A 26,132-nucleotide genomic window follows, 5' to 3' on the forward strand; every position below is an offset into this window, starting at 1 on the left:
GGAGAGGAGAGTCTCATCCACACTCAGGTACCATTAAAAATCTGTAAAAAAAGAATAAAATAAAAAATAAATGTATACTTACCTTCTGTCGGCCCGCGCACCGCTCCTGCTTGGTTCCCGGAACTTTGCAGTGAATTGAAGGACCTGAGCTGATGTCAGAGTCATGTGACGGGTCACGCGACGCTGACGTCGGCAGGTCTTTCAATTCACTGTTGCCGGCAAGGGAGAACGGAGTGAGCGGGACACTGGGGGCCATCGGAGGGTAAGTATATATTTATTTTTTTTATTTTTACCACTCTCTCGGATCACACTATATAATTCCATGCTGTTTGCATGGATTTATATAGTGTGACCTAGTTGTCACAAGCACTTTCCAATTGATGCTAATCAATCCACATGCGGAAATGTCAGTGGGTAACCGCTCCATTTCCGCATGTCCCTGGCAGGAAAACGCATGTACAATCCGCATGTACAATCCGCATGTACAATCCGCATGCGTTTTTTTCTGCCAGGGTGATGCAGAAACGCTCAGGAAAAAATCCTGAGCATTTCTGCATCGTGGGCACATAGCCTAAAAGCTTTGAAAACTTGCAAAATTTTGTGCAACCTGAGACTGTGCTAAAATTTTGCGACTTTTGGTGTTCCAACGCCTTTTTTATCCAGCTGTGACAAATTGTTTGGAGCTTGGGTGGGACAGGAGCATGGAAACACCCACTCCACAAATTCATGATGAGCACCAGCACTCCTTATGCCACAAATCTGACCCCAGTCCCTTTCTGGAGTCAGAAATGTGGTGAGGCGCACGCCATTTTTCAGATATGCAGTTTCAAGACCGGTGTGAAAACACTGGTCTTGTTTAATCGGGCCGTAATTTGCAAGTTCAAAGTTATGGCAACACTAGCTAAATTACTTCCACGGTCTCATCCACGGTCACCAAATTCCTGAGGAGGCAGGTGGGGAAAAACACTTAAGTGATTGCAAAAGACCTGCAGCAAGATTTGGTGGCAGCAGACACAGAGACTTCCGTTTACATAGTAAGGTGAATACTAAATACGGAAAGTCTCCATGCTCCAACTCCATGATGTGCACTGATCCAAAAGCACAAGAAAAATCGTTATAAAAAAGCCACAGAAGTTTTGGGATTCTGTTCTGTGGGGAGATAAAACAAAACTGGAGTTTTACAGACCTTTGAATCATTGGTGTATCTTGAGGAAGAAGAATGAAGAAAAATAAAATACTCTGCCGACAGTAAAGCATGGTGGTGATGCTTTGGGGCTGCTTTGCTTCCTCTTGCACTGGAAATCTGCAGTGTGTACAGTGATGGACACAATCAAGTATCAAGAAATCCTAAGGAAAACATCATGCATGCTGAGATAAAAGACATCAGAGCTGAGGAGTAGTATAAGAAAGTTTGTGGATACAGCTCACCCCATCCAGTATATGTAAGTTGTTCAATCTGGGTTGTGGGCAATCCATGTCGCTGTGCACAGATAAGACTTGTGAGGTATCAAGCAGCTTTGTTAAAAGTGATTATAAAGGTTTTTCAATCCAGCAAACCAAATTTAAGGCAAAAAAATTATTTTTTGTGACTTCACTAGAATAGTAGCATGAGCATCCAATGAAGCTTAGACATCATTGGACAATGATCCCAATTATACCTCAAAGTCAACCAATGCTTTGTTTCAGAAGAGAGTCTAGAACATTCTGGAGTGGGCATCACAGTCACTTGACATGAAACCCAAAGAAAATCTTTGAAGAAGGCTGTTGCAGAATACAAGCTAAAGAATATAGGTAAAAAAAATTCTGTTTCTAAAGAATATTGGTTACATGGAGGTCATTGTCAGTGAGAAATCAAGTAAGGTTCCTCAGGAACGCTGCCAGAAGCTGGTCTCTGGCTATGCATCACATTTGCAGCAGGTCATAAAAGCCAAAGGATGCTTTACTAAGTAATTAAGACTATTGCAGTAGTCCACAAAAGTGGCATTGTTTGGAATTTGGAGACTCTATTTGTTATATTATTGTGTTCAGCTATTTACATTTTTCTTGTTTGGTTTGCTGCAGACAGTATAAGGCTGGTAAATTTTGCTGATAAACGTTTTCTGTAATGGTGGTGGAATAATTTTGATAGCAACTGTATATCCTCTCCATAATAAATAGTACAGAAGGCTGATAGTCAGGGCAACTATAATTTTGTTTCTGGTACCCAAATGGATGAATAATTCAGTCTTTGGTTATGTTCACATTGAGGTTTTTTTTTACATTCATTTACATAAATCAGCAGGGGCATACACAAAAATCATAGCAAAACTATGAACTGAGAGGTATGCCAAATACTGAATATTATGTCTTAGGGTAATGTTCACAATTACATATTCTTTCTATATACAGTGACTGTATTATTCCAAATTGATAACACGAGACCATTTTGACTGCATTCATTTACCTCTAGCAGATGCTTTAGATTCATGTCGATAGCATTGAACTGAGAGCCATTTATATGTGTATTGAATGAGCTTCACAAAAAAAAGTTTTTTACCATTTAAGAAATAAACATCCAATATAGTCAATGCACATAGTGAATTGGTGGAGGGTGTAAGGCAATGAATCTCAGCCGGCTAATGGATACACACAATAAAGATATAGTGAAAAAAAAAATGATGTTCCAGCACTCGTCTTCAAAAGAAAAAATCAGTGTCCTTTATTCCATGAGATTAAAAACCAATATGGTAAAATACAAAAACCTCTAAGCTAATGTAGGCATATGACATGTGAGGCTCATATGGCTATGTTCTTAATGTGAAAGAATTTATGGAATCAAGCCATACAACTTTATAATTCATGTTAATTTGCATTATGCTTTTTTGGGCAGAAATATGAATCGTGACCAGTACATTCACAGATCCTTTCACTCACACTGATCCTTCTTGTTGCTGTATGATAAACCATAACAAGGCTCCGGTGAAAGGCCAAATTCTCACATCTGGCATTCATGTTCATAGTTACTATATATCAATGACCATTTTACTTAAACATGTGATTGGTCAATGACTTGGGCTGAACTTGGACATGTCTCCATATAGTTTATGGGCATTTAAATTACCCATAGACTATAAGAAGGGTAAGAAGAATGGAGTCTAAAAAAGTGACTAGAAGGGAAGGATAGAAGATACAGGGTGATTCTCTTTCTATTTTACCTGGAAATATTGCTGCAGCTTCTAAAAGAGACAGTTGACTGTACTGACATTTGGACTGTATATACTTTGGTTCATGAGAAGTGAGAGTGCAATCAACCTCATCGACAGCGCTGAGAAACATACTCGCACTGAGTGGTCTCGCCGACTTATGGCCCCACCGGTCGTCTCCACCATGAGATAGACTTGCTGCACTCCTTTCTGCACATCAGTAGTTTGTGTGGTGCTTGCATTTCACTCCTGCCGAATTTCTTCTACATTTGTTAACAATGTACAGATACAGTTTGGAGGAGCGTGTTTTCATTGTTAAAACTTATTGGAAAACTGAGTCCTTAAAGAGGTGCTAAAGTTAGCTTCTAAAGAAGTTTGGAGGTTGAAATCCATCGTCCAAACTGTGTATTCTGTCATTGGTGAATAAGCTGGAACATTACTGGATAAGCATGATGGAGAACATCCGAAAATGTCTGAGGAAACAATTCAAGATGTGAAACAGCAACTTCTGGCGTCTCCACGTAAATCGTTGTACAGGCTTTCCCTTCCCAGGAGACAGGCATGTCGTATTCCAAATGTCACCAACTGGCCAAGAAAGGTTTGTTCGCCCATACGAAGTCACTGTACTGATTTAACCCCGCTGGATTCTTTCCTTTGGGGCCATTTGAAAGGTCGGGTGTACAGTAACAAGCCATGTCACAGGCAATCCGAGAGGACAATCCGAGAAATTCAGGCAATGACCCCAGACGTCCTGTGGAATACAGGCGTGCAGGTGTGCTTGGATGCAAATGGTGGACATTTTCAACACCTGCTCCCATTTGCCTCCAAACTCCTTGAGCAACACGTTCACGCTAAACTCTCCTCTCACTTCTCATCTAACTCTCTCTTCGACAACCGACAATCTGGCTTCAGCCCTCACCATTCCACCGAATCTGCCCTTACCAAAATTACTAATGACTTACCTACAGCCAAAGCTAACAGACAATTCTCTGTACTCCTTCTTCTTGACCTGTCCTCTGCCTTGACCACTGTTGATCACTGCCTCATACTACAGATCCTCTCTCCCTTTGGCGTCAAAGACCTTGCCCTATCTTTGATCTCTTCATACCTTTCTCGCTGGACATTTAGCGTCTCCCACTCCCACACTACCTCCTCATCCCACCTCCTTTCTGTTGCAGTCCCTCAAGGCTCTGTCCTAGCACCCCTACTCTTCTCAATCTATACCCTTGGCTTGGGACAGCTCATAAAATCCCATGGCTTCCAGTACCATCTGTACGCTGATGACACCCAGATCTACCTCTCTGGCCCAGATGTCACCTCTCTGCTGTCCAGAATCCCAGCATGTCTATCAGCCATATCCGCCTTCTTCTCCTCTCGCTTCCTCAAACTCAATGTGGACAAAACTGAACTCCTCATCTTTCCCCCATCTTGCATATCCTCCCCACCTGATCTTTCTATCACAATAAATTATATCACACTTTCCCCTGTACCGGCAATCCGCTGCCTCTGAGTAACCCTTGACTCTGCCCTGTCCTTCAAACCCCACATCCAAGCTCTCACCACCTCCTGTAGCTTCCAGCTCAAAAATATTTCCAGAATCTGTCCTTTCCTCAACCCTCAATCTACTAAACTGCTTGTGCATGCCCTCATCATCTCCCGCCTCGACTATTGTAACACCTTCCTCTGTGGCCTACCTGCTTACACTCTCGCACCCCTCCAGTCCATCCTTAATTCTGCTGCGCGACTACCCCCCCTTTGCAAATCCTTTCACTGGCTCCCAATTTCCCAGCGTATCCAGTTCAAACTACTAACACTGACCTACAAAGCCATCCATAACCTTTCTCCTCCGTACAACTCTGAACTAATCTCCCGATATATTCCCTTACGTAATCTCCGGTCTTCCCAAGACCTACTTCTCTCCTCCACACTTATTCGTTCCTCACCCAATCGACTCCAAGATTTCTCCCGAATAGCCCCCATCCTATGGTATTCTGTGCCTCAACACGTCCGAGTAGCCTCCACATTTGGATCCTTCAGACGGAACCTGAAAACCCATCTCTTCAAACAAACTTACAGCCTGCCATGACCTTGCTTGCTGCCACCTCAACAACACCGGAGCTACTGCAACCCCCCTAATCTACTATCTCCTTCCCCATTCCTGTAGAATGTAAGCCTGCAAGAGCAGGGTCCTCTTCCCCCTCTACAAGTCTATCATTGTTAGTTTGTTTACTGTGATATCTGTATTTGGTATGTAACCCCTTCTTATGTACAGCACCATGGAATCAATGGAGCTATATAAATAAATAATAATAATAAGATGCTCCTTTGTCTGTACTTAGTGATTCAATTATATTGTGCCAAGTACTGTTCATATAAGAGGGTGATTGTCCACACTTGCACAGGGGCCCAACTGAGGATTCTCCTGTTCTCCATTGGGCCAGTCCAAGCCTGTTACCGCAAACAAATGGATGCCATAAGTCTAGAATACAATGTGACAATCTCTTGGTGGATGTAGATCCTGTTCACCAACAGCCAGCTAAGTATTAGCAATACGATGGACTATTGCCTGATGGTCCCACAGACAGAGGAATTATTCTAGGTATATATATTGAAGTATATATTGTAAAGTTGTGAAAACTTATGGGACATGCTCACGCAAAGGAAAAAATGGCTTGTAAATCTAAAAAAAATACAGCACGTACAAAAATGTGTATACCATGACTATGACACCATGGACTATTATAATAAAAAAAACTGTGTATAGTGTTTTTCAGTATAAAAATACTGTGAAATTCAACATTATTACCTAGAATAAATGAAGTATGCCACACTGACACAGTTTAGAACACATTTCTCAAGTAGAAACAATGGGATACAGCATCACAAGGATAAGATACTATACCTTTTTATAAAAAAAACTATTTTTTTAAAGGATGCAAAAATAGTCATGTATGGCAGATATTTAAATGTAGCTTCAGAAAGCTATTTGGTATCCATCTAGTTATTCATTTTATAATTCTTATGTAACTCAACATTTTGGTATAATTATTGATATTCCAAAATGTCCTTAATGATTGTGAATTCCTTATAGGACGATATAGTTAGAAATATATATTGACATGACTGCTGTTACTTGCCCAGGAAACCCAACTAGATGATAAATTGTTTAATGCGAATACGTCAGATAATATAAAAATGAATAAAAGTCTTACCAATGAAGATGTTGGCAAACATTTCTTCTTCCATTAGACCAGGGCATTTCAGAAATATTTTGACAAGGGACCTTTACCTGTAACACAGTGAATAGAAAATGTGTGTGAAATGACAGCGCTTGTATTGGTATATCTGATAGATGTGATATTCTCTTGCATCTAGTAGCTCAAACCGTATATGTATAGTAATGTTTTAAGATTGTATAGTAATAATGGACAATTTAAATGATTAATATATTGATATGGACTTATACTATTAGAATAGCTCAGTGATGATGGTTGGATTTTGTACCCCTCAAAAAGAAAAAAATTTTATAAATAAAAATACCACCTCCAATACTTTATATATCTTGTGCAATATTGTATAAATGGACTAATTATTTAATATTTTCTGCAGTCTCTTACTCCCAATCCGTTTGACTGGTCAGTCATAGAACATGTTTACTCAGATCTGTATTAGCTGCTCAAATCCACCAGTCGCTGGCATATGCCCAGGTTTGCCTGATGTCGATGCAGGATCTTTGGTGTAAATTTACTCTTTGCATCATCTCTACATCTTAAACATATAGTACTGTATGCAATAATGTCTTATAAGAACTAAAGAAAAACATTAATTAAACTGAAGTCTCACTAGTACAAATCTTTCCTTAACAACTACAGGAAGAAAAAAATAAAACAAAACAACATTAAGGAAAATAAATGTAATCATTTAATGTTGTTTTTTGTTTCTTTTCCCTATATTTTCTAACATTCACATAACTATAACAAGGTACTGAGCAGAAACATTACCTATAAAATTAAATGTTAAACTGAACATTTTATATGGAACTGATTAATCATCGTACCTAGTTTTGTGGCTGGGTGCTCCTGTCGTTACATGTCTCAGAATGATCCTTCTCTCCCTTGCATGCCCATCCATTTGGTTTGTTCCTCTCTGAAAATGATCATTTAATGGCCCTGAAATCCTTAGTATCAAATAAGGATTATGTAGGAAATGTAAGAATGTGATTGCCTGAACAGCAAGACACGGATTGTCGACAAATCAATCCGGTCTATGCCTGAAATAATATCACAGCCTTTTTTGGCTTTGAGCCATGCAGTACTGTAATGCTATAAATCCAGACGAATGAGGGCAAAAAAACATAAGTTGCATAATGTAACTGAATTTGATATTTAGTGATTTTTTGATGATGGAAAAAGTTTAATAAAAATGGTTTAATGTTAAAAATAGATTTTTACAATATACATACAGTACAGACCAAAAGTTTGGACACACCTTCTCATTTAAAGATTTTTCTGTATTTTCATGACTTTGAAAATTGTACATTCACACTGAAGGCATCAAAACTATGAATTAACACATGTGGAATTATATACTTAACAAAAAAGTGTGAAACAACTGAAAATATGTCTTATATTCTAGGTTCTTCAAAGTAGCCACCTTTTGCTTTGATGACTGCTTTGCACACTCTTGGCATTCTCTTGATGAGCTTCAAGAGGTAGTCACTGGAATTGGTCTTCCAACAATCTTGAAGGAGTTCCCAGAGATGCTTAGCTCTTGTTGGCCCTTTTGCCTTCACTCTGCAGTCTAGCTCACCCCAAACCATCTCGATTGGGTTCAGGTCTGGTGACTGTGGAGGCCAGGTCATCTGGTGTAGCACCCCATCACTCTCCTTCTTGGTCAAATAGCCCTTACACAGCCTGGAGGTGTGTTTGGGGTCATTGTCCTGTTGAAAAATAAATGATGGTCCAACTAAACGCAAACCGGATGGAATAGCATGCCGCTGCAAGATGCTGTGGTAGCCATGCTGGTTCAGTATGCCTTCAATTTTGAATAAATCCCCAACAGTGTCACCAGCAAAGCACCCCCACACCATCACACCTCCTCCTCCATGCTTCACGGTGGGAACCAGGCATGTAGAGTCCATCCGTTCACCTTTTCTGCGTCGCACAAAGACACGGTGGTTGGAACCAAAGATCTCAAATTTGGACTCATCAGACCAAAGCACAGATTTCCACTGGTCTAATGTCCATTCCTTGTGTTCTTTAGCCCAAACAAGTCTCTTCTGCTTGTTGCCTGTCCTTAGCAGTGGTTTCCTATCAGCTATTTTACCATGAAGGCCTGCTGCACAAAGTCTCCTCTTAACAGTTGTTGAAGAGATGTGTCTGCTGCTAGAACTCTGTGTGGCATTGACCTGGTCTCTAATCTGAGCTGCTGTTAACCTGTGATTTCTGAGGCTGGTGACTCGGATAAACTTATCCTCAGAAGCAGAAGTGACTCTTGGTCTTCCTTTCCTGTGGCGGTCCTCATGTGAGCCAGTTTCTTTGTAGCGCTTGATGGTTTTTGCAACTGCACTTGGGGACACATTCAAAGTTTGCCCAATTTTTCGCACTGACTGACTTTCATTTCTTAAAGTAATTATGGCCACTCATTTTTCTTTACTTAGCTGCTTTTTTCTTGTCATACTACAAATTCTAACAGTCTATTCAGTAGGACTATCAGCTGTGTATCCACCAGACTTCTGCACAACACAACTGATGGTCCCAACCCCATTTATAAGGCAAGAAATCCCACTTATTGAACCTGACAGGGCACACCTGTGAAGTGAAAACCATTTCCGGTGACTACCTCTTGAAGCTCATCAAAAGAATGCCAAGAGTGTGCAAAGCAGTCATCAAAGCAAAAGGTGGCTACTTTGAAGAACCTAGAATATAAGACATATTTTCAGTTGTTTCACACTTTTTTATTAAGTATATAATTCCACATGTGTTAATTCATAGTTTTGATGCCTTCAGTGTGAAAGTACAATTTTCAAAGTCATGAAAATACAGAAAAATCTTTAAATGAGAAGGTGTGTCCAAACTTTTGGTCTGTACTGTATATATATATAAGTAATAAAAATGCCTTAAACATTCACTCTCTCTTCATTATTCTGGCATTTGGCAAATATAAAAAATGATAGTAATCCTAATTGACCTAAAACGGGAAATGTTTATCCTGATTTCAAATCAGATATTGAGAAAAACATGCAGATGTGTCTTTATATTTATATATATATATATATATATATATATATATAACTTCTGGTTTCAACTGTATATACATATACACACATATGCATGCACACCCACATATACACATACACAGTGGAGAAAATAAGTATTTCATACACTGTCGATTTTGCAAGTTTTCCCACCTACAAAGAATGGAGAGATCTGTAATTTTTATCGTAGGTACACTTCACCTGTGAGAGACAAAATTAAAAAAAATCCAGAAAATCACATTGTATTATTTTTTATGGGCCACACTATATTGAAAAAAAAAGTTGTGTCGCCTTAAAACTTAAATATACGTCCCATGAACAGACAATGAAATTTCTGCACGTCCTAATCAATTAATCAATATTTTTATCTATTGTGATATTACATCATGTTATGAACAAGAGACAAATAATTACTGCAGTACTAGATTTCTTGGATAGGCAAACTAAGGGATAATAAGTCCAACTATAGTAAAACATCATCTTGTATATGTTTATCCTCAATTAAAATGCCTACTTGCTATATGGATCCCTGCCAAATAGTCTGTTAATGAGAGCAACTCTTTCAGCCAGGAAAAAATAAAGCTGCCATGTGTTTGTAGGATTTCAGTCGCCTAAATAGAGACAGAACAGATGCAGAACTTCATAATATGTTAGAATGTAGAATGTAGTTTGTATCTTGTGCTTCAAAAAATGCAGAATATAATGAACTTCTGTTGAAAAAAAAAAATAGACTATGTAATTAAATCTGCGGTTATCTGCAATGTATTACTTTCGTTACAGAACATTATGTTTGCTGGCAGTCTGTGGGCTTTTATGTGAATGGTGTTTTTAGGGAAGACTATACAACCAAATGCTCATTACTTACCACATACATAGATATTTTCTATTTATAAACTGTCTACCTGGAAAAATGAATAGATGTTGATATATAAACTCCAGACGCCCAATAATACCTGTGGCTTTTAATGTCCTCATATTATACGTCTATAATGTCCACCATGTTGGGCAGATTATGTGGGAGTTTTTTAACTATTACAAGTGTTATGCCATGAGGGATTTCCTGCTCTGGACCCTCTGTGTGTGTTTTATTCAAAGAAGACGAAACTCATTTGTCAAATTTTTGAGAGGTAAAGGCAATCAGATTAGCCTTATTACAATTTCATGATCTTGTGATTGTTTAGTTGAATCGCATTTACACTGAATGATAACCTTGAAAGAGTAGTCTTAAAATGCTCATTTCACGACTATCTTTCACTGTAAACAGGCTGCTGATCATCCGATGAACAAGCAAAACACTCATTCATTGGGTACATGATCTTTTCCACAGTGCACAAAATCATCGTTCTCGGCAGTGCTTCATCCTGTGTAGACAGGACTTACACTGCCGAAAGTTATGGCATCCCATGAGCACCGAGTGATCTATTACAGTGCGCATCGCTTACTGCAGTCTGCCTGTGTAAACGAGCATTTAAATGAATGCCGATCGGTAAAAGTTTACTGATTGGCAGTCATATCATGCCGCCAGTTGGTCTGTGTAAATGGACCCTTAGACTATCTCAATTCGGTATTTTACCTCAACAATCAAGGGGGTGCAAGACACAGTTGTCTCCTAACAGAATGTAGATCCTCATCTGGGAAGCACTAAGCACTAAGCACAAATCACTGCATATCAGAGGTTGTTGTAATTCTCAAAAGGCTCTTCTTAAGTCGATACACCCTTCAGAGTGAGGACTCAATCAACACCACTACTAATTAATTACCAGCAAGAGTTGTGTTCCAAAGTTAAATTTGCTGGCAACTCAAATCAATCAAGATTCATTATCAAAATCTAAAGCAGTTCAATTTAACCAGATGGATTGTGAAAAAAGTAGACTAAAGACCTCCAAACCCATCGATAATGTGTATAAGGGCCTCCTAACTCTTCCTTGATAGATGATGTCAGGTGGGGGGGGGTGGGGAGGAACTAGCAAGGCCAATTTTGGACTGCCAATCCTTTTGTTCTCGGTGAGATGAAGAAACTATGAGTCTGCCTGCGGCTATCTCACTGAGAATAAAGGAGTGCTCAGCAGACCTAGCGCTCTTGTGTAGGGTCAGCCATACACATTAGATGGCTGTTGGCTGAACGATGCTTCAGCCAATCGTTCGGCCGACAGCCATCTCAGCCGACGCTCCCATACATAAGAGCGCTCGCTTGGCCAAGTGCTCTTGTGTTCTCTATGAGAAAGCCACTGACTAACACGTTGGCAAGCCGCTTATCTCAGTAAGAAATCGGACATACACAATCGACATCTCTCCTGACCATCAGTCAGCCGGCTCGCTCATACACACTAGATTGTCATCCAAACCCATAGATATCAGTGGGTTTAGTCGACAGTCTTATGTATATAGGGGCCTTAAGGAGGAGTCTGGAAGGTTAGCTGAAGCATTGTTTGCTGACAGCTATCTAATGTGTATCATAAGAGATGAAGAATTATCAGAGGTGGTTGTTAAAATGTTATTGTGTGCCCTTAAACATTCTGTTAACAGATCCTATGCAAGTGTGACACCCCAGGGGTCTGGTTGCCACAGTGATAGAGATATTACGTCTGAGAGCAGGTGGGAGGTCTCTTGGTCAGGAATCCTATGCATGCCACACCTCCTGCACAGTCCTGGGAGGGGAAGAACTTCCCCTATATAAAACTGGGGCTGAGGCAGGGTGAGTGAGTAGAGAAGAAGTAGAGACAGAGAAAAGAAGCAGATATAGGAACAGAACATCAGGAGCTCTGTGGGAGCAGTGTTACAAGGAGTCAGGGGCTGGCAGCTGCAGAGCTCGCCCTGACTGAGAAGATTTCTTACCGGACCCGGAGTCCGAGGCTGTGGGGACTAACTCCTACCCAGCAGCAGAATCCGTCAGGCAGGGGATTCCAGGTCCTCTGGCCAAGAAACCCGAAGGCACGGTCACACGCATGGGACCAGCACCGCCGTCGTGGAGCGGAAGCTACTAGAAGGCCCCGAGTCACCGGCCATACGGGTGAGCACCACACGGTACACTCAGGGACGTGGGCTACTTATACCCGCCTCTAGCAAGGTAGCCAGAAGAGTACAGTTAGTTTGGGAGGCCTACAACTCCGCCTGGCCAGGGGAGATCCCATCTGCTCAAGGACTGACCAGGCCCCGATCGCTAGCCAGTACTCCGGGAGGGTCTATCTTTATCACCAGTAAAGACCCTGAACTACACCGCATCGTCTCTGAGTGATTCCTGCTCCCCCATCATCCACGTCGGCTGCCCTGAGGCCATACCCCTCCCGTTGGGGGTGATACTATCACGCTGCACAATCCTACCACCGGCCTCAGCGGTCTGCCCTGCAGCGGCAGCTCCTTCGCTGCATTCAACGGGTGGCGTAGTCGTCCAACACCTACCGCTAATACATCGCCGCTCAGTTTGACTCCCTGGGCACGGACCGGGTCACCGCCACGAGACTACAACCCTCAAGAGATCCGACTCCGGGTAAGCTCCCGCGTGCGCAACGCAGCGCGACACAGGCCCAGGGGCGCGTCACAAGCATCTGCACTAACTTCTCTGCTTAGGTTTCTGAATCTGATTTTTCTCAAACTGATGTTTCTTATATTCTGTCGTTTCTGCAGACAGGTTTGAATGCCAATAACCTTAAGGTTTTTATGACTGCCATAATTAGTATGATATAAGGCAAATTCACTCATCTTTTAACATCCAGATTATTCAAAGCATTATAGAGTGTAAGTCCAAAAGTAATAGATTTGATTCCTGTTTGGGACTATTTGCACTTAAACTTCCTGGGTCTACATTGAATCTTTTCTACAGGCACACCTGACGTGGTTATCTTACAAAGTATTGTTCCTTATTGCGATCACTTTCGATAAAAGACTGAGAGCGCCAAGTGCTCTTGTCTAGATATTACCTGATATTCGTATTTGATGGTGTGCTACTGAGGACTACATCTTCTTGGTGTTTCTTTATCTTGTAATATCAACAGGGAATCATTTTACCATAGTTCTTTCCTGATCTACGCTACATATTGGAAGTTAGGATATTGGGCAGAGCGAGTGCAAGTCTCCATATTGGACATGTGTAAGGCTACTTATTGGACTTCTTTCACTCTTGAGAAACATTATCAGCTTGACATCAATTGTAAGAGCGCAGCTTTTGGCACTGGTGATTTAAGTGCAGTTTTCAATACATAAAATCCCCCACTGTTATATTTGGTACCTAAATTCCTTGTGTATTGCAGAGGAGGAAGTAAAAACTTCCGAGTTGTTTACCAGTGCTTCCCTTGAGCCTGAACATAACACATAATACCTATCCAAAAATGTCTCTTTATATTTTTACACCAATATTGTAGGTTATCTACAATTTAAATAGATGTGATCATCGCAGGAAAGGATAGTGGAAAAGTATATAACCCTATTGTGTGGAATTCTTTTTCTAGGAAAGCAAAATTACAGGAAAGCAAGTGTTCACTATTCATCCTCACACTTATTAGTCATGCTTTATTGTAATGTTTTTAACAACATTTGTTCTAATTAGGTTTTTACACTTATAAAGAGCAAAAAAGGTCAGAGTCAAAACAAAATAATTAGATGGAAAATAATTGAATACATAACTGGTATTCACAATCTTCATTGAAGAATTCAGAAAATGCACCAATTACAGTAATTTATGTCCGCTATCCAAGATTTTCTCTATTCTTGTTTGCAAGGTTCTGGCTAGTTGCATGTAAGTAAAAACTATTACTTTACATCCTACCAGGAGAACAATAATAGAGCGTTTCTACCCCTGAGTGTTGCCAGAATTGTTTAATTAATTAAATTCAAATAATTATTATTTAAATCAAAGGAAAAAAGTTTGTGGTACGGCTTATCCTTTATGATGTGCATCACCACCGCTTGGAGCGGCTTGTGGACATTCATTAGTCCAGTGCACAGGCCAGGCTTGAAGGACTTCAAATGGAAACATCCATTAATCCATAATATAAAACTAGACAGGATCCAGGACCAGCAGCATAAAGAAGCCATACTCTTTATTATAAATCCGCTAAAAATGTGAAACAGGAATATTCATCTGACGCGTTTTGAGCCACTACGAATACTCATGGATAAATGAAAGCTACAAACACAACCTTGATGCTACGCTCACATGCAGCAGTCATTTTACAGTTGTTTTTTTTTAAAATTTAAAGTTTATTAAAAGAGAGAATTTTTGTTTTTAACAAGAAGTAAACAAAAACTTAATACAGAATGTCTGATGTATAGTTAAGTATTGCAATACTTTGAAATAGATGGCTTTGATTATTACTATTGAACATTGATGGGTAACTGATAATCTAGGCATCGCTTACAACACTTGACCACATATATTTGTACGAAAAAGGTGTTTAACCTAAGAATAGGCCTAGAGACCATATAAAGGCGTGCTAAGTGAAGCATACAACAGACCAAGAAGTTAAGGGGAAAGATGAAATAGGGGAGGAAAAGGGGGGCGAACCAAGAGAGGTAATTTGGAGCGGGGTACTTCTGAGACCAGCTTCACATAGAAGCCATTTTCGCAAGGTGAAACCTAATCTGGTGGGGATACTTTATTCAGAGCACTATATTCCAATGGACATTTTACAGTTTTAACTGCAGCAACCCTGTGTCACTTTGGTCGTTTTCCTTTTTTCTTACATAATTACTTGCAGGTGAAACAGCAGCACAGGGCTGCTGTGGATATAAGCTTTAGCATGACTATTGCGTGTGTACCTTTTACTTCCCCGAAAAAATTACAATTTTTTTATCTGTATTGTAATGCCATTTGTGTAATAAATAATTAAAGACAAATACAGTTTCCCATATTAATAATTGCAATGTATCTGTGAAAAACATATGACATATGGATGGTAACCTGTATGTGATCTATTTTTAATGCACCCATTGACTTATAATGGCCGAGTCTGATCCAGAATATGGATCAAAGTAGTATATGCTGCAATTTCTTACACAGAGACCATCAGTTTGCCTATAAAAACATTCATATTAACTATGACATTGACTTGCATTGTAAATGAATAATATATGGAACTCCAGTAGAAGTTGATGAGGTGCCAGAGTAGAGGCCCCGTCACACTAAGCGAGATCGCTAGCGAGATGGCTGCTGAGTCACAAGTTTTGTGACGCAACAGCGACCTCAGTAGCGATCTCGCTACGTTTGACACTTAGCAGCGACCAGGCCCCTGCTGTGAGATCGCTGGTCGTGTCGGAATGGTCGGGACATTTCTTTGATCGTTGAGGCCCCGCTGGGTAGCATGCATCAGTGTGTTTGACACCTTACCAACGACCTTGTTGACGACTCAGACACAGAAACACATAGGCGTGCATCGTTATACAGGTCGCTACGGGCCGCCACATCGTTGGGAAGATCTGACTGTTTGACATCTCACAAGTGACCACATAGCGACGCAGCAACGATCCCTGACAGGTCGTATCGTTGTCGGGATCGCTGTAGCGTCGCTTAGTGTGACGGGGCCTTAGGGCTCCAATCTGTAACAATAGTAGTAGAAAAACTCAGCACTCAATAGGATGCTTTGCAAAAGAATGTGGATTTTATTTACAAACAGGAACAGTCCGTGAAAACAGCTAATGATGTTTCGGTGAATAATGGACCTTCATCAGATATTAACTGTATTTTTGTAAAATTGCAGAATACTAGTAAAAGCGCTTCTCCTAACAGTGGCTAGGTCACCACTCCTCAGCACAGATAGCAGGTAACTCCTTAATGAACGCAGTCCACATCACCCCTAATAATACCCCTCAGAGTATTATACAATTTTACAAAAATACAGTGACTATGTCCCCAGCTGTTACACTCCACGTAGCCAAGGGTGTGGAAGCAACAAATCCCCTGAAAAAAATAAATGCGTAAATAAATAAATCCACGTTATAATTGTGAAAAGCCTGGACACAGAAATTGTAGTCTGAGTCTAGAAGGGAGAGGAGAGCTTGACAACCCCCCTTCTTTCCCCTTCTCCAGCGGGGGAAGTCGGGTTCTCACTAAGCCATAAATTCTGTGCAGCTATTCCTGCTGAATTGTTCTGACTTTCTTCCTCACTGTTTATGTCTCTCATGATGTTACTTCCATTCTTTTTAAATTCTGCTCGACATCACAGAATTTAATGTGCCCTCCTCATGCCTGATGACATCATAATCACCTTTGCATTATTCTGAATCCAGCCATCTTGGAGGGGGTAGGAGGTGGTAGTGATAACGTGAGTGACCTGCTAGTTGAGCCAGAAGAGGAACATGACTGTATACACATAAATGTCCCACGGGGGGTTTCAGTCATGTTACCGATGTCCCACTAGATAACCCAGAACATGAGCTCTTTGTGGATGGATCGCGGTATGGCATGGATGGCCAGTTTTACACTAGATATGCTATTGTTTCCCTCCATGAAGCCATAAAAGCAGAACCAATGCCCCCACACATATCTGCCCAGGAAACTGAACTCCGTGCCATAGAAGAAGCCTGCAGACATGCTAAAGACCAGACTGCCACCATTTATACTGACAGCCGCTATGCTTTCATGACTATGGACCTATATGGAGAGCTCAATCTTTCCTTGCAGAGGCAATAAGCCTATCAAGAATGATAAATCCATCCAACGTCTGATGGAGGACCTACTTTTACATGAGAAAATTGCCATTGTGAAAGTCAAAGGCCATGCAAAGGACAACTCAATTACAGCTAAAGGCAACCACCTGGCCGACCAGACTGCAAAATCTGCAGCTTAGCAACTAAGAGACAACCCTGTCAAGGTGGCAGCTGCACAACTGGCCTCCGCCATAGAACCACCTGTGACCTACGACCTTCCCAGAAGCTAACAACAGGCTGATGTTGACGAATTCGCCAGATGGCAAGAGAAGGGAACTGTGCAGTCACCAAAAGGACTGTGGCATGTGGGGGAAAAAGTTTGCCTTCCCTGAGTTCTGTATCCCATGATGGCTCAAGCCATCCATGGCAATACCCACCAATCAAAGACTGCCATGATAGACCTCGTTCACCATCATTGATATGCTCCTGGGTTCAGTGCCACTGCAGCCAAACACGTTCAAGCCTGTCTGTACTGTGCGCTCACCAATGTGGGATGCACCACCAAGACGCCTATGAGACAGACACCGAGGCGCCTGTACCCGGTTCCAGTGCCTTCAGAAAGACTACATTCAACTTCCCAAGGTGCGAACCTACGGGTATGTACTTGTGTGTGTTGACCTCTTCTCAGGATGGTCAGAACTGTACCCCGTGTGTAAAGCCACCACCAAGGGTACAGCGAAGAAACTAATCACAGAAGTCATCTGCAGATACGGGATGCCTGAGACTATAGAGAATGACAGAAGCACCCACTTTACCGGAGAAGTAATGCAGGAAATAATGTCCATCCTAGGAGTGAAACGGGCTTTTCATGCTGTGTACCATCCTAGCGGTAGACTAGAGAGATTGAATGGGACCCTGAAACTGAAAATCCAGAAAGCCATGGCTAAAACTGGCAGACCATGGACAGAATGCTTGCCCTTTGCACTCTTTTCAGGTATACTCCCAACAAAAAGACAGGACTCAGTCCATATGAGGGGTTATTTGGGTCAGCCCCCAGGCTAGGGATGTCTTTTCCACAGCAACTACAGATGCAACATGATAGGATGTCTTCTTATGCTATTGCAGTAACAAAACGCTTGTCTAAAATATACTCTCAAGTTTACTCTTCTTTTCTAGATCCAGATTCTGTGGAAGGGTGCCATTCCCTGCAGCCTGGAGACTGGGTGGTGGTCAAAAGACACATCAGAAGAGCCTTTGAGCCTCGATTGAATGAGTCCTTCCAAGTCCTGATGACAAGTGAGACGGACGTAAAAGCTTGAGATAAAGCCCAACTGGATCCACGTCTCACACTGCAGGAAGACAGCTGAGCCCAAGAAAGCCACCGAGTGATGTGGACGCACACCCTATGCCTTATTCTTTTACCTAGATAAATGGGGGCTCATCAAGAACTATGTCCAAGAGAAAAAGAATGGGAAACTAGTTACCACTTTCTGGTTTAATACCTCAGACCATGTAATAAGTAGTGTTGAGCCACCCCCGTAGTGTTCGAGTTCGGTTCGGTTCGTCGAACACCCGTGTGTTCGCCGAACTGTTCGTCGAACTGTTCGTCGAACACCTTCGAACACCGTTAAAACCAATGGCAGGCAAACAAAAACACATAGAAACACATAGAAAACACCTTCAAAGGTGTCCAAAAGCTGACAAACTGCTCAGAAGACACAACTAACACATGGAAAAGTGACAAGTACATATAGTCATGCGAAAATAAAAGAGGTGGAGGAGTAAAAGGAGGGGGAGACACAGATATAGGCATGTCATGCCCTTCTAAAATCCAAAAAGTGAGAAGCCGACACGGCCAGTCCGCTCCTGCCCGTGCCACCTCCGTGTCGCCGGGTTTGTGCAAGAGCCGCGGTGAACCCTGATGGCCAGCCCCCCTCTCCCAATACTGGTGCCTGTCCGCTGGTGGGTCGAGCGAGCCCCCCTGTGGTGGAGGCAGCTCTAAGCTTTTTAATTTAAATTGTCTCTCTAATTTGAATGAATACACTTTAAATCCATTTACAAGGATCTATTGGAGGGCAAGTCTCATGCCAGCAGCCGCGTAATTCCAGCTCCAGTAGCGTCCACTAAAGCTGCTGCAGTTAAAAAGCTTTTATAAGGATCGAGCTCAGCTGTCCACCGCAAGGCATCCTACTGCCAGTCCCAGCCCCTATGCCTTGGGGTGCCTCCTGATGCTCTTCACTGAGTATCCCATGGTCCCGAAGCATTTCCTTTGAAAAAATTAAGTGTCTAAACTACAGGTGGTGTAGCTTGCTTAACAGCCGGGATAATCCGCTGACTAGCAGACACTGCTACTAGGCACAAAGTATTTCCTGGGCTAGATGCAGTTAAAAATTTGTAATTAGATACTCTCGTTGGATGCTGAGAAAGCATTCCATAGAGTCTCCTGGCACGCCATATATGATTCTCTTAAAAAGCTTGGGGTAGGGGTCTAGGGGACCCTTTTATAGCCAAAATCACGGCCCTGTATCGCAATACGTCACCTAGGCTGAAGATAAATGGAACTGTAGCACCCTGAGGGCTCGGTTGCTACAGACGTATTGCACCTCACCCAGAGGTGTGATATCTCACTCTCAGGTAAGGATGGAGTGTGGATCAGGACCCGACACCTGCATGCATTACACCACATTGCCGTGGGGCAGGGCGACCAATATGCCCCTGAGATGGGCACGACAGTCCCTGTCCCTGGCTGGAGTGGGGGGAGGGAACACTGAGGAAGGGGAACCCTGTAGTGCAGGAGCAGGGAGGAAGCAGTTCCTGGGTGCATTGAGAAGGGAGTATAAAAGGTGGGCACCATCTTAGTTCAGTGCAGAGAAGTCTGAGCAGAAGTGGCAGGGAGCAGGGGCTCTGCATGAGCTCTGCTCCGGAGGCGGGCCTAGTAACAGAGGCCCAGGCCTGGAAGAGGGAGAAGGAAGGAAGAGGAGCGGAGAAGGCTCCAGGAACGAGGAATGAAGGGATCCCAGGGGTGCGGACGGGCGAGTCGCCACCGCACGCCCGAATCCACCTGCGTGGAGGGGTCAGGCCAAAGGGGGAGACCGGTCCCCGAACTAGTGGAGGCAGGAAACGACCAGCTAGAAACCGGAGGCTCTGACATTTTATGTGGCGCAGCCCCTCGCTACACCCGCTAGGAAGGCACCACATAGGGTCAGGGAAACTGGCGCCAAGTTTACCAAGAGGAGGCCCGAGGCAGCCGGACAGAAGTGTTGGTAAGAAAGGCCAGACAAAGGACACACAAAGGGGGTCCTGTGAAGTGCTCCAAAGTTATCTGGGAGTTGTCTGAGCCCCTCACCTGGTGAGCACAGTACGACGTGGGCAGCCGTTACCTGCAGACGTGGTCTGGATAATAAGAACTGTGAGTAAAGGCCCTGGACTGCATCACTGACTCCGTGTCGTTACTGCTGCTGCCCTGCACCATCACCCCCATCCTCCGCATACACTGCCCTGAGGCTATACTCCTCCCGTGGGGAGTTATGCTACGCTCTGCTGCACCCACAACACCAGCCTCAGCGGTCTGCCCTGTAGCGGCGGTTCACTCTGACCGCAATCCACGGGTGGCGTAGTCGGACATTTAAACATCAAAACCACATAAATAGTTCCGTCACTGGTTTGACCGCCCTGAGCCACGGAACCGGGTCGCCGCCACGAAGACTACAACCACCAGCATCCACCAAAAAGGGTCCAGCTCCGGGTGTCCCAAGGCCCAGGGGGTGCGTCAGAACATTTTCATCACCTTTCACAATCACCAATGGGACAAGGCAGGGATGTCCTCTGTCCCCTCTCTTATACATCCTAGTGACGGAGCACCTGCTCTCATCAATTCGCCATAACCCCAATATTAGGTGGATTGAGGTGGGAGGCACCGAGTACAAGTGCTCTCTATTTGCTGATGATGTCCTAGTATATATCACTCAATCACATATATCCATCCATGCTGTTATGGCTGAAATAGATCACTTTGTTACATGGTAAAATTTTAAAATCAATGCAGCGAAGTCTGAGGCCCTCGATGTCTCCCTCCCCAAATCCATATAGGATTCCATCCAGTCCAACTTTCCCTTTGCCTGGCTCTCACAGGGTATCAAATACTTAGGAATTCCTATTCATAGAGACCTCTCCCATCTATGTTATCTTAATTTTGGGCCCTTTATTGAACAATTCCATACAGACCACGGTTGGCAAGTTAGAACTGTAAGATTCACTACGTGAACCGCTGGTGTTTTGTGGAAAAGCACATGTACACCGCGTTCCAAATTATTATGCAAAAAGTGTTTAGGAGTGATAAGGGAAGAATTTGTTTGTTTGTCAGTTAAACTCATTGATGGTGATGTGTGTCAGGGCTCTTTATATCACTGTAAGCAATTGCAGACACCTGTGCTAATTAGTTTGGCAGGTGTGTCCAATGAAAGGCAAGACTACTTAAGAAGGCTCTCTCACATTATTAAGCAGCCTACATTTTCTGCCAAAATGGGAAAGAAAAAGGATGTGTCGGCTGCTGAGAAGCAACAAATTGTGGAGTGTTTAGGTCAAGGCATGACTACAATCAACATTGTGCGATGATCAGGATGAAGTGTCTTGGCAATCAAGAACTGATTCACAGTACACACGTGTGCGTGCTGATAAGGGCAAATTGAGGACTCTTTCCTACAGGCAATTACGTCAGGTTGAAAGAGCAGCGGCAAAAAAGCCTTGTCATAGCAGCAGACAAGTTTTTGAAGCTGCTTGTGCCTCCAACGTCCCCCGAACAACAAGATGCAGGGTCCTTCAGAGGTTTGCAGCTGTGCATACGCCATCCTGTCGACCTCCTCTATCCACTTCACACAAGCAGAAACGGCTCCAGTGGGCCATACATTACATGAAGACTGATTTCAAAACTGTTTTGTTCACGGATGAGTGCCGTGCAGCGCTCGATGGTCCAGATGGATGGAGTGGAGGATGGCTGGTTGATGGACACCCCACGCAAACACGGCTACAGCGCCAACAAGGAGGAGGTGGAGTAATGTTTTGGGCTGGAATCATGGGGAGAGAGATTGTCGGCCCCTTTAGGATCCCTGAAGGCGCTAAAGATGAACTCCATAATGTATGTGGATTTTCTCAAACAGCACTTCCTGCCATGGTTCAAGAAGAAGAACCGTGTATTTCACAGCAAGATCATTTTTCTGCATGATAATGCACCATCTCATGCTGCACATAAAACATCTGCATCTCTGGCTGATATGGGCATAAAAGGGGACAAACTTATGGTGTGACCCCCATGCTCCCCTGACCTCTACCCCATTCAGAACCTTTGGAGCATCATTAAAAGGAGTGTCTATGATGGCGGGAGGCAGTTCACATCTAAGCAACAGCTCTGGGAGGGTATTCTGTCCTCATGCAAAACAATTGAAGCAGAAACCATCCAAAACCTGACAAATTCAATGGACGAGAGAGTTCAGAAGCTCCTTTCGAACAAGGGGTCCTATGTGAAAATGTAACATCACCTAGAATAAAGTTTTGAGTTGAAAACTGTTTGATTTCAGTTTCTAACAACCTGCTAATGCTTATAATTTCAAAAATGACCATTTTTTTGGTCTTTATAAAAATGAAAAGGTTGATCGAAAAGTTTGGGGGATCTAAGAGTGTGGCAACCCAGTAGTCATGATTACTTCGAATTCTGACAATATGAGGGTCATGCTGCAGGTAGTGCAGCAAGAAGGCACTTATGTGTCTTGCGCATCTCGGAGCCCCAAAATTATTTTCCGGGCTAGATGCAGCTAAAAATTATTTTTAATTTTAAATCTGGTGGAGCTTATTATAGATGGCCTAATAGGATCAGTGCTGCACACTGCTACAAAGCCCAAATTATTTTCCAGTCAAGATACAGATAAACATGATTAGTAATTTGAAAGCTTAAAACGTTTGGTAGGGTGATTTTAACCAATCATCAAGCTTTTACTCTCCCCAGGATGACACAGGGGTAGAAAAGTCGTTTCGGATCCATGATTTGTTCATCTTTATGAACGTGAGTCTGTCTACATTATCAGTGGAGAGCCGCGTGCGCTTATCTGTCAGCACACCACCAGCAGCGCTGAACACACGTTCAGACAGAACGCTGGCTGCGGGGCATGACAAGATCTCCAAGGCGTAAGTGGCTAGCTCCGGCCATTTATCCAGATTGGAAGCCCAAAAAGAGCAAGGGTCCAGTGACACAGTCGTGGCTTCAATGTTTACTTGGAGATACTCCTGTACCATCGTCTCTAGGCGTTGACTATGTGTCAGACTTCTTGTCTCCTGTGGCCTTGCAAAGGATGGGCTAAAAAAGTGGTGAAATGATTCCGCAAAATTGATGTTACCAGCAGATACTGTGGTTCTGTTACGGTTTGAGTGCTGAACACTTGACGGTCCCACGGTTGGCAAGTTGGAACTGTGAGATTCACTACATGCACCACTGGTATTTTGTGGAAAAGCACATGTAAGATTCTGCAACAGTCTCTGCTGATACTCCTGCATGCGTGCATCCCTTTCTATGGCAGGAATAATTTCTGCAAATTTACTTTTGTACTGGGGATCTAACAGTGTGGCAACCCAGTAGTCAGGATTATTTCTAATTCTCACAATTCGAGGGTCATGTTGCAGGTAGTGCAGCAAGAAGGCACTCATGTGTGTTGCGCATCCAGGAGCACCAAGTCCCTGTTGTGTTGGTGGCGAGGTAACAATCATGCATCCTTCCTCTGTCCTCTCCCCCCAACCTCGCACAACAGAAATGTGATCAAGGTCTCCCTCATCTGATGAGTCTTCCATCAGTTCGTCCTCCACTTCTTCCTGGGCTCCTGCACCTTCCTCACTAGTTTGGCTGCTACCATGCGCCCTGGTAAAACCATCTCCCCCACCCTCACATGCCTGCCGCCTTGGTGCTGCCGACCTTCTGGACCTTGCAGATGTTAGCCCTTCCGCATACAACTCCTCCTCCTCTACTTCCTCCACCTCCTCTTGTGCCACCACCTGACTCCGAATTCTGTTTAACATGTGCTCCAGCATGTAAATCACCGGAATAGTCATGCTGATAATGGCATCGTCAGCACTAAACATCTTCGTCGCCATTTCAAAACTGTGCAGAAGGGTGCATAGGTCCCTGATCTGAGACCACTCCTCCAGCGTGATTTGCCCCACCTCTGAATCTCGTTGGCCCAGGCTATACGTCAGAACGTATTGCACCAGGGCTTGTCGGTGCTGCCACAGTCGCTGCAACATGTGCAGAGTTGAATTCCACCGGGTAGGCACATCGCATTTTAGCCGGTGAAGTGGCAGGCCCAACGACTTCTGTAGAGATGTAAGTCGCTGAGCTGCGGGATGCGAACGGCGGAAGTGAGCACACAGCGACCGTGCCCTCTGCAGAAGGCCATCTAGTCTGGGATAGTGGGCTAAAAATTGCTGGACAACCAGGTTCAACACGTGAGCCATACAAGGCACGTGTGTGACATTGCCCCGGCGAAGGGCCGCACCCAGGTTTGCAGCATTGTCGCACACGGCCTTCCCTGGTTTCAGGTCCAGTGGAGACAACCATTCATGAAATTGGTTCTCCAGAGCTGACCACAACTCCTCAGCTGTGTGACTCACATTTCCCAGACATTTCAATGTAAAAACCGCCTGATGACGTTGAGCCCTACTGCCAGCATAGTAAGGAGGTGTGCAGGATCCCTTCTGCGCAGTTAGAAAGCTTGTGGCATGACCAGACAGGCTTTGGGTGCAGGTGGAAGACCGAGAGGAGGTTGAGGAGGCAGAAGCAGTGGAGGAACTTTGACATAAAGAGGATTGACGCACAACTCGGGACGGCAAGACTTGGACAGCAGCCCCTTGTCCTGCTGTCACCATAGTTACCCAGTGCCCAGTCAGCGACATGTAACGCCCCTGTCCATGCCTACTCGTCCAAGTGTCTGTGGTGAAATGCACCCTGTCACACACAGAGTTTCTCAAAGAAGCGGTGATGTTGTGTGCGACATGCTGGTGGAGCGCAGGCACACCTTTCTTTGAGAAGTAGTGCCGACTGGGCATCTGGTACTGGGGCACTGCGACGGACATAAGGTCTCGAAAATCCTCAGTGTCCACCAGGCGGAAAGGCAGCATTTCTGTAGCCAAGAGCTTGCAGATGGTGAAATTCAACCTCTTAGCTTTCTCATGGCTAGGAGGAAATGGTCTTTTACTTGTCCACATCTGAGGGACCGAGGGCTGGCTATTGTGCTTAGACGGGGTTGATAAGGGTGTCCCCGGCAAACTGCCGGTCTGTGAGGAAGATGCAGGCGGACATGTTAGGTTGCCTTGATCCAAAGGTGGTGCTATCGATGTCGGACAGCGCTCAACACCAGCTGGTGTTACCACCTCCAAAGAAAATGATGACCTGCCAATCACGCTGGCTGTTGTGGGTAAAGAGGTGGCAGGTCTGCGCCCCAAAACAGGTGTGACTGCTGTCCCCCCAGTCACAGAGGATGAAGAGGCCACGGATGCACAAGATATGGCAGACGGTGGTTGGCCCGGCCGGCTAGGCCGCATTGTAGCACACTGAGCTTCCCAATGCAACTTATGCTTCATGTCCATGTACCGGTTCATGCATGAAGTACTCAAACTATGTATTTTTTGGCCTCTACTTAGCTTTTGCTGACAAATGTTACAGATAACACGAGTTGGGTCATCTTTATCGATCTGAAAAAATGCCCAGGCTATGCAAGGCTTAGCACCCATGCGACCTGAAGAGCCACCACGACTTGTGGTGAGAGGCAGAGTTGTGTTTGAGGATGCAGTTGTTGACGTGCTTCCAGTACTACGTCTCTGTCCAGGAAGGCGCAACCTGACCTCGTCGTCACTAGCATCTTCCTCCACCTCCTCTGCTGACCTCATCTCTTGGCTGACTGTGGGTTGACAGTAAGTGGGATCTCCGACCTCATCATCATCACCCTGTGCGTTATCACACCCGTCGTCCTCAGAGCCAATCTGTTCCTGCCCTGACAAAAAACTAAAGTTGTCGCTCCAATCAGGTATTTGAGTCTTATCATCGTCTTCCTCATTGTCTCCACCAACAGGAGTTA

At 43.7% G+C, this 26,132-nt stretch overlaps 1 protein-coding gene across 1 annotated transcript in view; it reads right to left on the minus strand.

Moving 5' to 3' along the window:
* NYX (nyctalopin) overlaps positions 1-3,745 on the minus strand; it is a 62,620-nt gene extending 58,875 nt beyond the window's left edge. The window contains exons 1-2 of the mRNA XM_073669254.1: positions 3,623-3,745; positions 987-1,149 (exon numbers count right to left, since the gene is read on the minus strand). Coding sequence (XP_073525355.1) covers positions 987-1,149; positions 3,623-3,745 — 286 coding nt within the window. The remainder of the gene's footprint in view (positions 1-986; positions 1,150-3,622) is intronic.
* Positions 3,746-26,132: the final 22,387 nt, after the last annotated feature.

The sequence above is a fragment of the Phyllobates terribilis genome, unplaced genomic scaffold (assembly GCF_046119375.1).
Source record: "Phyllobates terribilis strain yellow unplaced genomic scaffold, ASM4611937v1 Scaffold_2__4_contigs__length_985480577, whole genome shotgun sequence".
Lineage (NCBI taxonomy): Eukaryota > Metazoa > Chordata > Amphibia > Anura > Dendrobatidae > Phyllobates > Phyllobates terribilis.